This window comes from Lepidothrix coronata, unplaced genomic scaffold (genome assembly GCF_001604755.1).
Source record: "Lepidothrix coronata isolate B3197 unplaced genomic scaffold, Lepidothrix_coronata-1.0 Scaffold28, whole genome shotgun sequence".
NCBI lineage: Eukaryota > Metazoa > Chordata > Aves > Passeriformes > Pipridae > Lepidothrix > Lepidothrix coronata.
In genome coordinates, this window is record NW_016690208.1 from 5268951 (window position 1) to 5282449 (window position 13499).

Below are 13499 nucleotides of genomic sequence, written 5' to 3' on the forward strand. Positions count from 1 at the left end.
ATATATATATACACATACATACAGATATATAGATATATATATACACAGATATATTTATATATATGTGACAGATATATATATATATGTCACACTGCACAATCTAAATCAACAGATGCTCAGCTGCAATAGCCAGATTTAAGGTTACAAAAGATTTAAGGTTACAACAGATTTAAGGTCAGCAACGAAAATACCTGTGAGAACATGAAAACTAGAAATATTGCCAAATGCACGTGCAAACAATGCTAGTCTTTGAAAAAGAGCAGGTGCAAGCTCTTCACCTTTCTTTTGCCTGCTTTGTTACATGTTACAAAATAAAGTAAAATAAAATCTAGACTTGAACTCTGTGGTTTCTGTGGTTAAATGAGAACATGTTTTATTGTCATTAATAAAGCACCTGCTGGTTGTTTTTCAAGCACACTGAGAAAAGCTCGGTGTCATATCACACTAAAAGATACGTATAAAGCTTCCTTTAAGAAATGAATCCAACTATATTTTAAAGACTTGCTATTTGAGATGGATTCAAAGTCAAGGAAAAGGCAGGAAATCCTTGGGAAAGGATGTATGTACAGTATCTCAGGAAGGAGAAATTCCAGCTTTTTCACATTATGGAAAACCTGATAATCACAAATCAAGAAGAGGAAAAAATAATCCAAGGACACAGGATCAATTCTCACCATAAACACCCTGTGGATCCAAAGTGATACCTGAATGAAGCTCTTTCTTGATGCCCTCTGGCTGAAATCATCAAGAGGAAAGAAGTGAGAAACGGAAACACTTTTGTTTAATTAAATATATCAGCTGAAACAACAGCTTAAAACCACAGTATTTTTGCCTTCTACAACTTTTCCTGTAGTTGAGTTTTACTTCACTCTTCTACAGCTGCTCCGTGTAAATTTAAATCAGAGTTCTATCTCCCACAGCTCTTGAGAAAATTTAAGAAAATATTTAAATAAAAGCTTAGGAAAAATGACCAAAAAAAGTGTCTTTCAGTGAAGCATTCTTAACCAGCTGAAAATGCAGACCAAATAACCTAGAATGAAGTATTCTCCCTGCTTACAGAGTTATATCTATTTATACATATAATCTCTCTGACAATTCCGATAATCAAGGTTTAAAAATGTGTATGCTCCAATATTCAGTTGTGCATTTTTCCAGTGCACACATCCCAGTGAATTCAAGGACATTTTGGATTCTGACAATCTGAAAATCAAGCAGTATTTACATATTGATTTAATTTCTGTTCTTGTGGCTGAATCAACACGAAATTCAAACCCGCTGTGAACACTTAGGTTGTTTTTTCTTACCTTGACACGTAAAGTTTTCACCACAATCTCACTGTTACTGGGGCTCAGCAGGGTGAAGTTGACAGTGTGGAGTCCTAATTCCAGGGGGAGTATCCGGAATGTCACGGGGGCTGAAGACCCACCCCCCAGATTCCTGAATTTACAGCTCGATCCAGGGGCTGCAGAGTCTCCAAAAGTACAGATTCCATTTCCAGCTGCTATTTTAACACAGAACTGAAAGGTGGGGAGATTTTAATGTTTCACCTCCGTGACAGGTACAACACCAGAGACATAATAAAGCCACTGAAATATTATTAATTAATGTAATGGTATTTTCTCTTTACAATACACGTAACACAAGCATAAGGACTGGAGAAATCTGATCCAAGGATCTGTTCATACTGGATACTGGCAGGGGAAATGCTTTTTTACTTTACTATGTTAATCTTTCCCTGGAACTCATTAACACAAATTACCTTAATTGCAGAGGCTTTATGGTTATAAACTGATCCTTTTAACTCAATTTGTTCTCCTCGTACCACGGAGTAAGGGACATAAATGCTCAGGAAAATGTCTTTCACAACTTGGATTTCCAAAGGTGCAGCAACACATATACCTAAGAAAATTAAAAATATAAAGCAGAGTGCTTTATGCCACCCTCCTGATAAACAAGTTGGAAGAAGTCTTGACATATTTTAGTGGTGACTTCTCATTTTTCAGGGTGTACTTGAAAGCTGCCCAACCTTTTTATAAGTGCCCAGGCTTTTCCTTCCTGTTCCAAGCTGTTGTCTCCCCCTCTTCACACACTTACTGACATACCAGCTCCTTTGGGTTTCTTCTTCCCAAAGTGAGATTTTCTGCTTGGATTACCAAATCTGCTGGAAAATCTCAAGTCCCTGAGCTATTGGTACCAGAACAATGCAAAGCTGTGCCAGGGAAGAGTTGCTCACTGTTTGTTCTTACATTCTTCTTACTTATTATGGGCCACTGTCACACACAAGACAGGCTTTGTTTTCCCAGCCACTGATATTCATAAGAGGAAATGAATTCCTTTCCCTAAAGTATATATTTTGATGTTTTCTTTTCCTGTTTATCAACCAGAAAGTGAACATTTTAGAATATAGGTGTTCTAAAGGAGAGGTTCTGCAAAACTCCCTAATTCTTTAGCTCCAAACTAATTAGTTTGCAGGGCTTACCTTTATCAGAAATGCCAATACCTTGGACTTCCCAGGTGGTCAGGGAGTCAGGCAAGGTGAGAGACAGAGTCTTGGACCTGTGTGAAAAGTGTTAGTCCATTTACCAACAGCCACCTGGAAACACCAGCAGCTCATCAACACAACAGAACCTGCCCAGAGCAACTCCTGGATCTAAGAGAGGCTCAGGGGAGCTGTGAGAACAGAGGTAGAGAGGAGAAATTCTGGAATTTTGTTTGAATAAACCTAGGCTGAGCTGATTTCACAGAAGGTGGGATTTAGCAAGGTCGAAAGTGAAAGGAGAAGTGACTCCAATCTGGCCCCACAGAGAATATCCTGCACAAGGGAAACAGGGCAGGAAGAGGTTTTTTTGGATAACACTGTATTTCAGCACACCAAGGTTACCCAGCTCACCTCAAGTTTAGGACTTCCTTTCTATAAAGGTGATTTGAGAAAAGTAGTACCTCGAGGAAACTTGGTGAACTTCCCATAACCAGCTTTCAGGGAAGTAGCTACGAACTTGTGCCTCATCCAGTTCCAAGAGAGCCTCAAAATCTGAAGGACATAAATAAAGCAAGTCAGAAAATCCCAACAAAACCATCTGCCAATGGCCACCAAAGGCTTCAGAATTATCTTTTTGTCTTTTCTGATGGTGTATTTTGCTCACTTGCCTCAGGTTAGTCCTGAGACAAGTAAAAAGGTGTGTGAATACAGATGACAAAAGTCTGTGTTAATCCCACCTCATCCATTTACACACATGAATACCTGTCCAATATCCTGACAGATTAACTTGTTAACAAGCAGTTATAGGGAGAGACTGGGAGACAAGGAATTCCACAGTCCCACTGATCTCTCCTGAGATGTTACTCATTGGCTGTTTGGGGCTGGGCAGAGCATTCAAATTTAGCATTCAGGTTTACTCTTAACACACTCCAATTGCAGTTCTGCTTGTCCTAAATGTGAGTGAACAGAACAGAGAACTGAACAGAATAAAGAACTGCTCTCCAACCCCTCTTTAGGGTCTACAAAGACCACAAGCTCTCGGTAAAATTCTTCCTGGAATAACCCTGACAGGAAACAGGGAGGGATTAATAGATTATCAAAGGTCCAACCTCTGTATTCCCCCAAATTCTAACGGAACAGGGGACTCCAAGCTCTCATACTCACGCATTCTGGCCAAGGTTAGGATCTTGTTTGGCTCTTCCAGCCTCAGTTTGTTGGCAAATTCACAGCAATCTTTGAATGCAGAAATGCACCTTTCATTACTCTGAATTCTCTGGGCTCTGTCACTGCAGGTCTCCAGCACTGGATATGCTCTGACTCCGGCCATGCAGCATTTCCGAATGTTTGAATGTTTGTATTGGGATGCTGAAACAAAAATAAAAGAATTCACTGCCTTGAGATGAAGTTTTTGTTTCCAAAAGCATCTTGACTTGTTTGCAGAATTGCAGTGAATGCAGCAAATGCCTCAAAGGCTTTATAAACAGAGTCCTCTCTAAAGTTATCTTCTATATTTGCCAGTCTCTCTCTCTCCAGCACATTACAAGTATTAAGTAAACACTCAGGTTCTTGATTCCTAATGGATGTGACCTTTTTTTCATAATTATATACTTTAAAATATTTTTAACACCTTTTTTGTGTATCTTCTCCTCGAAGTCAGACCGTTTGGTTCTTAACACTTCATTGCAAGGTTCACCTGTCCAAAAAATAAATAAACCAGTAGAAAAAGACATTCACTTCTTTTGTAACAGCAGAGTCCTCTTCAAAATAATGCCATAAAATCACATTCCAAATGAGTGAAAATTTTTCTCTTTGCTATTTTAATTGCATAAAAGTATTCTCATTTTAATGACAGTAACTGATCCACGAGTCGTGTTTTCCTCTTGTTACTTTAATTGAGTTCCAACATAATACTGAGAATGATAATATAATGTTTGGGAGAACAAGATCCACAATTCCATGCCTGATCCAAAGGAATGTACCTGCTCCATTGGAGTCATCAGCATTGGCATTGGTCAGGAAGGTGAGCCCAGCCATTCGAAACACGTCGATGTTGTTCCTTCCTCCTCCAGCCCCACAGCCAAGGTCACTCTTTTCCAAATGGAGCATTATCTGAGCAGAAACACCCCATCAGCCAACTCAAATGTGCAAAACATCAGGTGAGGAGGGAGAAAATGTGCAGAAAGGCCACCTCAGTGTGGAAGATGAGCTCACAGCACACTGGAGCAATATTGGAGCTAATTCAAGTGATGAGACAGTTCAGATCTGCCTTTAAAACCACACTTTACTTTTACTGGAAATCAAAAGGCTGTAAATGAATTCTTCTCATAATTTTGAGCTGTAGATTTTAACCAACAACTTTTATTCTGGCTTGAATTGCCCCTCTGCCTGTTTTCAGGCTGACTGAATGCATGGCATGTCCTAGATACTGGATGTGAACATGAAACAAAGAGCAACTTGATTTTCTTTTCTGGCTGCTACTTCACCTTTTCCCTTGCTCCCTTTTTTCTTCCTGTGACTCCATATATTGCCTTGTCAAGAGATGACAGAGCAACAAAGGAACTGGACTGTGTTTTCATGGTGAGTGATACAACCTCTGCTGGCTTCAGTGTCTCTTTGCTTGACTGCAGCTTAATCTATAAATTGAAAACAAATATCGGTCATTTGGAAAGCACATTGTTCCGAAATCAACCCACCTGAAGGCAGACACTTTCATAAGTCAGGAAGTGTTTCAGAACTTGTGTAAATCCAAGATAAAATCTTGACCAAGAAGTGAATGCACGCCCACAAATTTCCGTGCTAAAGAACTTGTGTAAGGCCGAGATAAAATCTGACCATGACATGAAAGCAAACCCACAAATTTCAGTGCCTGCTTTGCTACTCACCTCAAGGCTATTCCCACACTTCTGTTCCACATTCAGCCAAACTGAATCAGCCACTAACTCAGCAGTTTCTTCTCCTGTCACTATGTAGTAAACAATCAGACGTGCTGAAGGAACCATTGCTTGGGTTATCTCAAAAGTTAGATGTTCATATTCCAAATCCTTCTTTCTCTCCTGAGTTCCAAAGCTTACTATCTTCCCTTTTGATGTGATCTATAACAAAAGAAAAATGGAGAATAACAAAGTCCAGTGTTATATTCAATGCATTTTTCACATGAAATTAATTGCATTTAGATATAAATTTGACAAAAATGCATTTGGGACCAGTGGCTGTAGTTCAAGGGAAGGTATTTCTCTCCCTCTTCCCCTAAAACAAAGTGCTGGCTCTGCCCCTTTTTTCCTTCCTCCACAGTTCAACTTCTGGAAGAGCTCTTGAGACTGGCACTACTTGCTCTCAATCCCAGTCAATGCCAGATGAGAATTAAAAAAAATGGAGACTGAATATATAATTTAAACATGAGTTTACCAACAATTCTTTCCTCTAACACTGACAGATTGTACCTGGAGGGAGCAGTTCTATGCTGAGGTTTTCATTTATGACCATTACAATTCAATATTTCATGAAGAAATACCTGTTACTTACCAAATAGCTGTAATGATGTATTTTAGCAATATAGTGACTGTGTGGATAAACATTAATATTTATCACATCCCCTACTTCGAGTGTTTTATGGTTTGAAGCCCAGTCAATGTACAGATAACTCTGACTCAGTGATGAATAAGCTTTGGCTTCATAGGTTTTACTTGCTTGGTTTTCATCTGAAAGTCGTGGATCTGCAGTTTTGACCTGAGAAGAGAACAAAATGTCTGACTAGTTTAAGCACAGAATTATTCCTAAGTCATGACAATACTAAAATCATTCTGCAATATATTGTTCAGAGGGATTAACAGGACAAAAGTTAAGCCAAGATTTTAATGATTTCTTTAAGAAAAGTATCTCTCAATATCAAGTCAAATATAAAAGGGCAGTGTAGAAGCACATACACAAATAAACAGAGCAGGAAAGGTGAAGGATTTCTCTCCCTACACAGTGAGGGAATCACTCTCAGAGATTTGTTTTCACACCGTGAATTTGGAGCTTTTGTTTAATTATTATCATCAAATAAATACATGACCAATTAGGCTATTTAGTTTCAGAGTAGTTTAATAAAGACTTTAATAGAAAAGCCACGTTTCCTTACAGCAGCTGCATTTCACGACTGATTATTTGTAACAGCCTCCAAGTCGACAAATTCGAGTGCAAAACCTTCCTGCTTGTGTTGTACATTCCAAAGATACAACGAAACCCTCAAAGAAACAAATTCATGGGACAGTTGAACTCACTTGAAACTCCAGCACTTTGCTGTCTGATGGCACATTAACGACAAACAAAGCAGTGCCATCCCTGAGGCTCGTTTGGCGTCTCCCGGACTCGGAGCCCTCTGAGATCAGCGGGGTCTCGTCCATTTGCTCGCTCAGGGATTTGGCAGTGACAGTTATGGGGACATTTCTAACGGGGTCATCCACTGTGTCCTTCACCTGCACCTGTTCAGCAGAACAAAGAACACTTCTGAGGTGAACTGGGACATTTTTGAAGAAGCTTCCAAGCTGCTCAGCTGGTTCTGCAACCAAAGTCAGTGGAAATTGGAAGTGTTCAGTAAAATACTCAAAAAAAGGATGAGGGTTATCCTCGTGGGGTTCATGTGGTAATGAGCACTGACCTTGATGAAGAAGGGAAGTCCAGGCTTCACAAAGAGAGGAGTAGCAATCAGACTCAGCTTGTAGGGAGACACAGCAAATCTGACTCCAGCAAATTCCACTTCCCCACTGAGGCCACCTACCAAAACATGGTGCCCTTTGGAACATTCCCATCCTCCAGACTCTGTGCTCCCCTTGCCTTCCCAGGGCAGCACAACCTGTCTGGGAAAGTGAAGCCTTTGCATTCAAAGACTCAACTCCTGACACTGTTGTGAAAACAAAGAGCCAAAAAAAAAAAAGTTTAATCCCTCAACATTTTTCCAGTGAGGATGGGCTGCTCTTCCTTACAAGTTTTTGGAAGAACTTCTGCATATTAAAAGAAGCCTGATATTAGGAAAGTTATCCCTATAATTTTCTTTTCTAGTCCTGTTCACATTTACAGATATGTTTAAAAAAATTCAAAAGCAACTTACCTGTAGACTCCAACACTGATGCCACAATATATAAATAGGACCCATCCAATTCTTCCAGACTTTGGAACCCTATGGAACTTGCTGCTTTCTTACTGTTAAAATTGATTACAGCAACTCCATTTTCAATCTGGAAATGAAACAGAAATCATGCCTGTATAGTCTATAATTTAGAAATTTTATTTGGATAACCTAGATGCAAATTCAATGTGCTTCTGGTCAGTGTCTACTTTTAGAGGAAAACAAAGGTGCTGTTTTAATGAAGGAGAATTCTTTATTACCTATAATTACTGATAATTAATCCATCTGTGGCACATATTGCAAAGTTTGCATGAAGGGCCAACAAGAGGCAGAATTAACACAGAGATATCTTCACTAAATGAGGAAAGGAGATAATTAGTGGAGAACAGACTGCCCACAATAAATCAAGATAATTTTGATCTGTTTGTCTCCATTGGATTTCTCTTGTTCATTCTGGCAGCATTACAGTTATCTCATAGAAATTTCAACCACCCAGTTTGGTCAAGAAAGGAATTAAAGCAGATTGAAAGTGCATTATCTCAGATGCTGCCTCTGAGCTTCAGTTCAAAGCAAATTTCTCTGCCCCTGATGACACAGAGAAAACTGGCAGTGGGGAGCTGTGGATGCAAACTGGGGCTTGAGGCCCATTCTCACCAAACTGAATGGAAAAACTTCAGTGGAATTAGATCAGTCCTGAGCCAAGCACATAAAATCTGCACCAAGTAGACCTGCTGCTCCTTACCCTGGTTACATGCATTGCTTGAGGCATCATCTTTTTTTCACTTTCTTCAATTATTCCAAAACGAAGGAAAACATCAGCACTTGGAAGCTTTTTGTTATAAAAATAGCTGAGAATAAGACAACAATAGAAATGCTTTTGAGACAGTTTTAATGGGTGCAACAAAACATTTGGTTTTGAAGAAGACGAATTTCCCAGGCAAGAGAGAGAACACAAATATCTGTGTAGCTTTAAACACTCGTGTTGAAAAATAACCCCTTAGGAAGGATTTTAAGAAGGGTCATTTAGTTCTCTAACAGAGCAGAGAGGATTTGGATGAAAGGGCTTCTTGAAGAAGGAAAATACTGGACACAGGAGAATCACCCTTCAGGTAGAAGAAGAAGAGATACAAATGTATTTAGAAATCCAAGCCAGATTTCCTTACCTTGCTTTCACAGCAATCCTGAAGCTCTCAAATTTGTCAGAACTAATAAAGTTACTTTCTGGCTCTATGAGGATGGAAAAGCTTGGCATTGCTGAAAATGGAGTGGAAAAGAAAGGCACTTAGATGTGTTTGATACCTAAAGCCACAGGTACCCAGAGATGCTCCTGTAGAGCCACCCAAGAACTGTTGTGCTTTCAAGGGGGTTGAGTTGTTAAAAAGACATAAAAATGAAAGTTCACAATCCGGGCACATCTTACCATATTCCTTAACTTCAAATTCTGCCACAGCTGAGGTTGCAAAATCCTTCTTATATTTGGCTTTGATCTTCCAAATTCCATACCTACCAAATGCCAACAATCAAACAGTTTTTAAGAGGAAAGTTAACGTTGAAGACAAAAAGCAATATTGCTGCTCGACAATATTTTGTGTTGATAATGATTTTGAGAGGAAAGTTCTGCATCAAAGCTTTGCACGTGTTCAATGCCTGCTTTGAGAAACTTCTCTTTGGTATATTTATAATTATTTTAAATTTATATTAAAGCAATGGAAGGAACTGGAAAATGAAATCAGTCCAACCCCAGTTTTACAAGCCCCTCTAGCATCCTTCTGGCAGCCCAGTAAAGCTCCAGCACCCTCTCAAGACTGAAAGGAGAACTGAAGGGATATTTCTTTTTTATGCTGCTGTTCTTGGAAAAATCCTGGTGATTTGCAGGAATACATGTGTGAAAGATGAACATTTCCCCTCCCTGAAATCAACTAATCGTTAATTATCTTCCTTTTTCACTGAGCACAACAAAACTACCACTGAAGGTTCTTTAAGGAGATTCTTGGTCAGAAATCTCCAAGTTTCAAGTCATGCCCATAACGCAAAACCACTCAATGAAAATCCATTTGGATTTTAAAAAGCCATTATTATGTTAATAATTCACAAAAAGCATGAAACAAATTACTTAGGATTAGGAGGAATCTTGAAGTCAGGAAATGAAACTATTCCAGTAAAATCTTTTTCTTCTAAAATATCCACTTCTACTCCTCCAGGATCCTTGAAATCAGAAGAGGAAAGAAGAATTCGTTACAAATTGTTCTTATCAACAGGAGAACCTTCATCAGTGATTTCAGTGGCAGCCTGGCCAGAAGCTATTTTTCTAAGGGTTTTGCCCCTTTCACAGCATGAAAACATAAACATCTGTAGAAACAACTCAGACTGAAATTCTGAGAAGACATTTTACTCTGATTCCTACAAGTAAAAGCTGTGAACACACCACTTAAAGTGGCTAAAAAATTACTGTAATAACAAGGCAATTGTTCAAGGCTAAAAAATATAGTAGATACCCATTATTTTTATATATTAAATGAAACAAACAGTAGGAAACCCATATAGTATTACTATTAAAGATAAATTTGTTCCTTTTTTTTTTTTTATTCTGTAACAACTTCAGATCTGGGACTTGAAAACTTCTATCCAGCTGTGCATTTTTTTAGATCTTTTAAAAGATGTGTGGCTACCTGCAAAAACATCTGACAGTTTTATTAAATATTGATTGCAACATTGATTCACTATCCAACTCCACTTAGTTGTTATTAGAGCTACAGAATATTCATGTTAAATTCAATTACAACTCACCACAAAAGTCAGGGCAGTCTCCCTCCGAGCTGGCTGCAGTTCTTCATTCAGAGAGTAAACCCTGACTTTCACTGGAAGAATTGTAGCAAGAAATCTCAAAGTCAAACCATAACAGAGATTAAAAAAAAACCAACCCTGAACAACCAAAAAATCACCAATATTTTGAACATCTTCCCAGAAAAATCTCTTGTGCCACGAATTAGACATTTCGGGTGAGAAGGGCAGGGGCTGAGAGGATATTGGGAGAAGTGATTAATTTTTACAATATTACCAGATAGTTCAAGACATTATTCAGCTGATTAAAAAATGAAATAGCAGCTGATAGCTGTTAAAAGAGCATTTAAATCCTCATTCCTTGGCAGAGTCCACAGACTTTAAAAATGAAATAGCAGCCAAGACAAATAAGCCCTACTTACCTGACTGATCAGGAGTATAAACGGGTTTGTCTGTGTGAATAAAGAGAAACCCATTCTCATAGGAAACAGGGATTTTTTTCTCTCTTGTAAAATGTGGAGAAACAGCTTCCAAATACAAAAACTTGTCTGAATTATCAGTTCTTGGTAAATCTGTTGGTTGAAGCTGGGGGAGACGAAAGAAAGGTTTTTAAAGAAAATTATAAAGTGTTTTTTCCTACAGTACTTTTTGGGTGAGAAGAGTATCTGAATAGCAGTTACTGTCCTGTGGTTGAGTATCTTGAAATAAAAATACCAACACTCATAAGGTTTTATTCTTGCTTATATGAGAGATGATGATCTGGAGTATTAAGCTACAAATACTTTGAAATTTTGCATTTATTTATGCCCAGAATTAAACCAGCAAAGTTCAAAACCCACTTATGAGGTTACAACAGTACAAATGATCAGATTTCTATTTATACACATAATAAATCCTGGCCACACCAAAGCTGCTGCTGTGGTTGGTAGTTTAGTTTGATTCTTATTATTTTGTAAAGCTATGCAACTGGGATAATATTCCTAAAAAAAAAAGTTTGATTCTGTGTTCAACTTCACTGATTTCATTCCAAGTAATTTGAATTTCAGACATAACAAATTGGGGCTTTAGGCTTCCTTTCCCAGTTGAAACAACTGAAAACTTGTCATAACCTTTTTTAACGCTCATCGCTAAATGTGATAATAGAAAGACTGTAAGCAAAGTCTGAATTCCTTACTGTTAAAGTTACAGCATCTTGGAATTTGTTGGCTGGAGTTAAAGAAATCCGACCAGAAGAATAAACAGTAGTTTTATCTGGAAAGCTTTTTAGGGCAATAATGACTGGAAATTCCTTGTCATAACCAAAAGCTTGAAGTACAACTTTCTCAGAGGCCCCAGCTCGGAAGATCTTTGGTGCTGTAAGGACATACCTGTACAGGGAATATAAAACAATACAAGGGGAATGGAATTAGATTTTTTCTGGATTTTGCCTATTTTTAATTCAGTTCTTAAAGCCGACAAGATAATCTAAGACACAATTCAAAAGCTCTTCTACTGGTGCCTTTTGTATTGGCTCTGCTTCAATTCTGGCTCTATTTGTCTAAAAGAGCAGACAACAATCAAGTCCCATTGCCAGTAAATCCTGCATTTGCTTTACTTACGTTTTCTCTTGGCTAAAAGCTGTTCCAGAAAATAGCAAAACAATCAAATAGATCAAAATAGTCATTGTGTCTGTGACAAGAGCAGAGCATGGAGTTACTGGTGCTGGGTTAAACCCCCTGTGCTGGGGAGGAACAGCAGAGCCACCGACACACTTCACTCCCAGTTAATCATTAATTACAGATCACCTTTTATTAAAATGTTATTTCCCTCTCCCAAGGAAACCAGAACAGCTAAACTCAGGAATTTTTTAATAGATGCTTTCCATTTTTTAATATGTCCACAGCCACCCTGAGTCAGTCCTCACCCTCTGACAATTACATTAAATCAAATCATTTTCTGAGGTAGAAAAAACCCCAGCAACCAACAAAAAAGTAGATTTTGCCCTTCTTGAAATGATTTTTATTTAAATCCAAGTGTTTTTCCATTTTTGTCTCAAGTACAAAATGCATTTGGAATTCTATCAAACATAATGCATGGATAGGTTGAAATCAGAATTTTTTTGTTTGGAAATAACTCTTCCCTTCCAAATTTCTTCTAACCATTTGTATTCCTCATTATGCCAACTTTTTGAGTATTTCCGTTACAAATAAAATTTGTAACATGAAAACATTAGGGCACAATATATCAACAACATGCACTGTTTTAAAAAGCAATTGCAAAAAAAAAATCCCACAACATTTGGTGACAAAACCTTTGCAGGTCTGATATCCAAGACAGCACCACAACAAATAGGTTTATGCAAAGTTAAACAAAGTTGTGCAAGAATGCTGAAGTTTAAACAAATAGTGTGGTCAACCTTTACGGGAAAGGCATTTACAAAACTATTTCTGATCGATATAAAATTAAATTACAGTAAGGCCAACTTGGATTTGTCCCAGATGTAATAAACTGCAGGGAAGCAATGATAAAATCTTATGAAATGTGAGGTGCTTAATAAAGCAAATGGCCAAAATACCTATTATTAAATACCAGTAAGTTTATGTGGGTGGTATACAAATGTATATTTGTAAATGCAAATAGTAAAAAGTATTGGAAAACGCTTTGAAGGCCTAACAATACTCTGAAATAATGTTTTTTGAATCTAATGATGCCCCTTCCACATGTTTTTTCTCATATACAGCCTGATGGTTTTTCAGCCCTGCGTTTTACAACCAGACGTAGAGATTCCAAACTAACACAGCCCAGAAGCGCTAAAAGAGATTTATTTACACGCCTCTGTGGTTACGGTGGTGATTTAGACCTACCAAGCGGAGCTGAATGCAGTATTTCCAAATGTTACAGCACAAAACCTATTTACGCAGGTCGGCAGCGACACGCTAACGTGACACATACAGAGAGGGACAGAAAAAGTACATAAGGAAAAAATAACTACGAGAAGAGCAAGTCTTATTGTTTATACAGTGATTCGGGCTTTAATTACCCCAAAACTCCTCAAGGTTTTATTTTCCTACCGCAATTTGTGCTTTAAGCACCCCAAGCCCCCCCAGGGCGCGTCCTGAGGGGACGCGGCGGGAAACGGCGAAAAAGGGGCGG

At 38.3% G+C, this 13499-nt stretch overlaps 1 protein-coding gene across 2 annotated transcripts in view; it reads right to left on the reverse strand.

Annotated features, from left to right (window-relative positions):
- Nucleotides 1-12098, reverse strand: part of C5 (complement component 5) — a 23691-nt gene extending 11593 nt beyond the window's left edge. Inside the window, exons 1-22 of one of the 2 annotated variants that reach the window (XM_017810100.1) lie at nucleotides 11966-12098; nucleotides 11542-11734; nucleotides 10790-10952; nucleotides 10374-10444; nucleotides 9700-9791; nucleotides 9007-9089; nucleotides 8750-8840; nucleotides 8329-8434; nucleotides 7569-7695; nucleotides 7119-7234; nucleotides 6742-6942; nucleotides 6002-6205; nucleotides 5362-5571; nucleotides 4963-5112; nucleotides 4459-4588; nucleotides 4107-4172; nucleotides 3644-3844; nucleotides 2941-3031; nucleotides 2480-2556; nucleotides 1760-1899; nucleotides 1305-1517; nucleotides 675-735 (exon numbers count right to left, since the gene is read on the reverse strand). In XM_017810100.1, coding sequence (XP_017665589.1) covers nucleotides 675-735; nucleotides 1305-1517; nucleotides 1760-1899; nucleotides 2480-2556; nucleotides 2941-3031; nucleotides 3644-3844; nucleotides 4107-4172; nucleotides 4459-4588; nucleotides 4963-5112; nucleotides 5362-5571; nucleotides 6002-6205; nucleotides 6742-6942; nucleotides 7119-7234; nucleotides 7569-7695; nucleotides 8329-8434; nucleotides 8750-8840; nucleotides 9007-9089; nucleotides 9700-9791; nucleotides 10374-10444; nucleotides 10790-10952; nucleotides 11542-11734; nucleotides 11966-12030 — 2851 coding nt within the window. In that variant the 5' untranslated portion in view covers nucleotides 12031-12098. The remainder of the gene's footprint in view (nucleotides 1-674; nucleotides 736-1304; nucleotides 1518-1759; nucleotides 1900-2479; nucleotides 2557-2940; nucleotides 3032-3643; nucleotides 3845-4106; nucleotides 4173-4458; nucleotides 4589-4962; nucleotides 5113-5361; nucleotides 5572-6001; nucleotides 6206-6741; nucleotides 6943-7118; nucleotides 7235-7568; nucleotides 7696-8328; nucleotides 8435-8749; nucleotides 8841-9006; nucleotides 9090-9699; nucleotides 9792-10373; nucleotides 10445-10789; nucleotides 10953-11541; nucleotides 11735-11965) is intronic. The other variant, XM_017810101.1, reaches the window with a different exon arrangement.
- Nucleotides 12099-13499: the final 1401 nt, after the last annotated feature.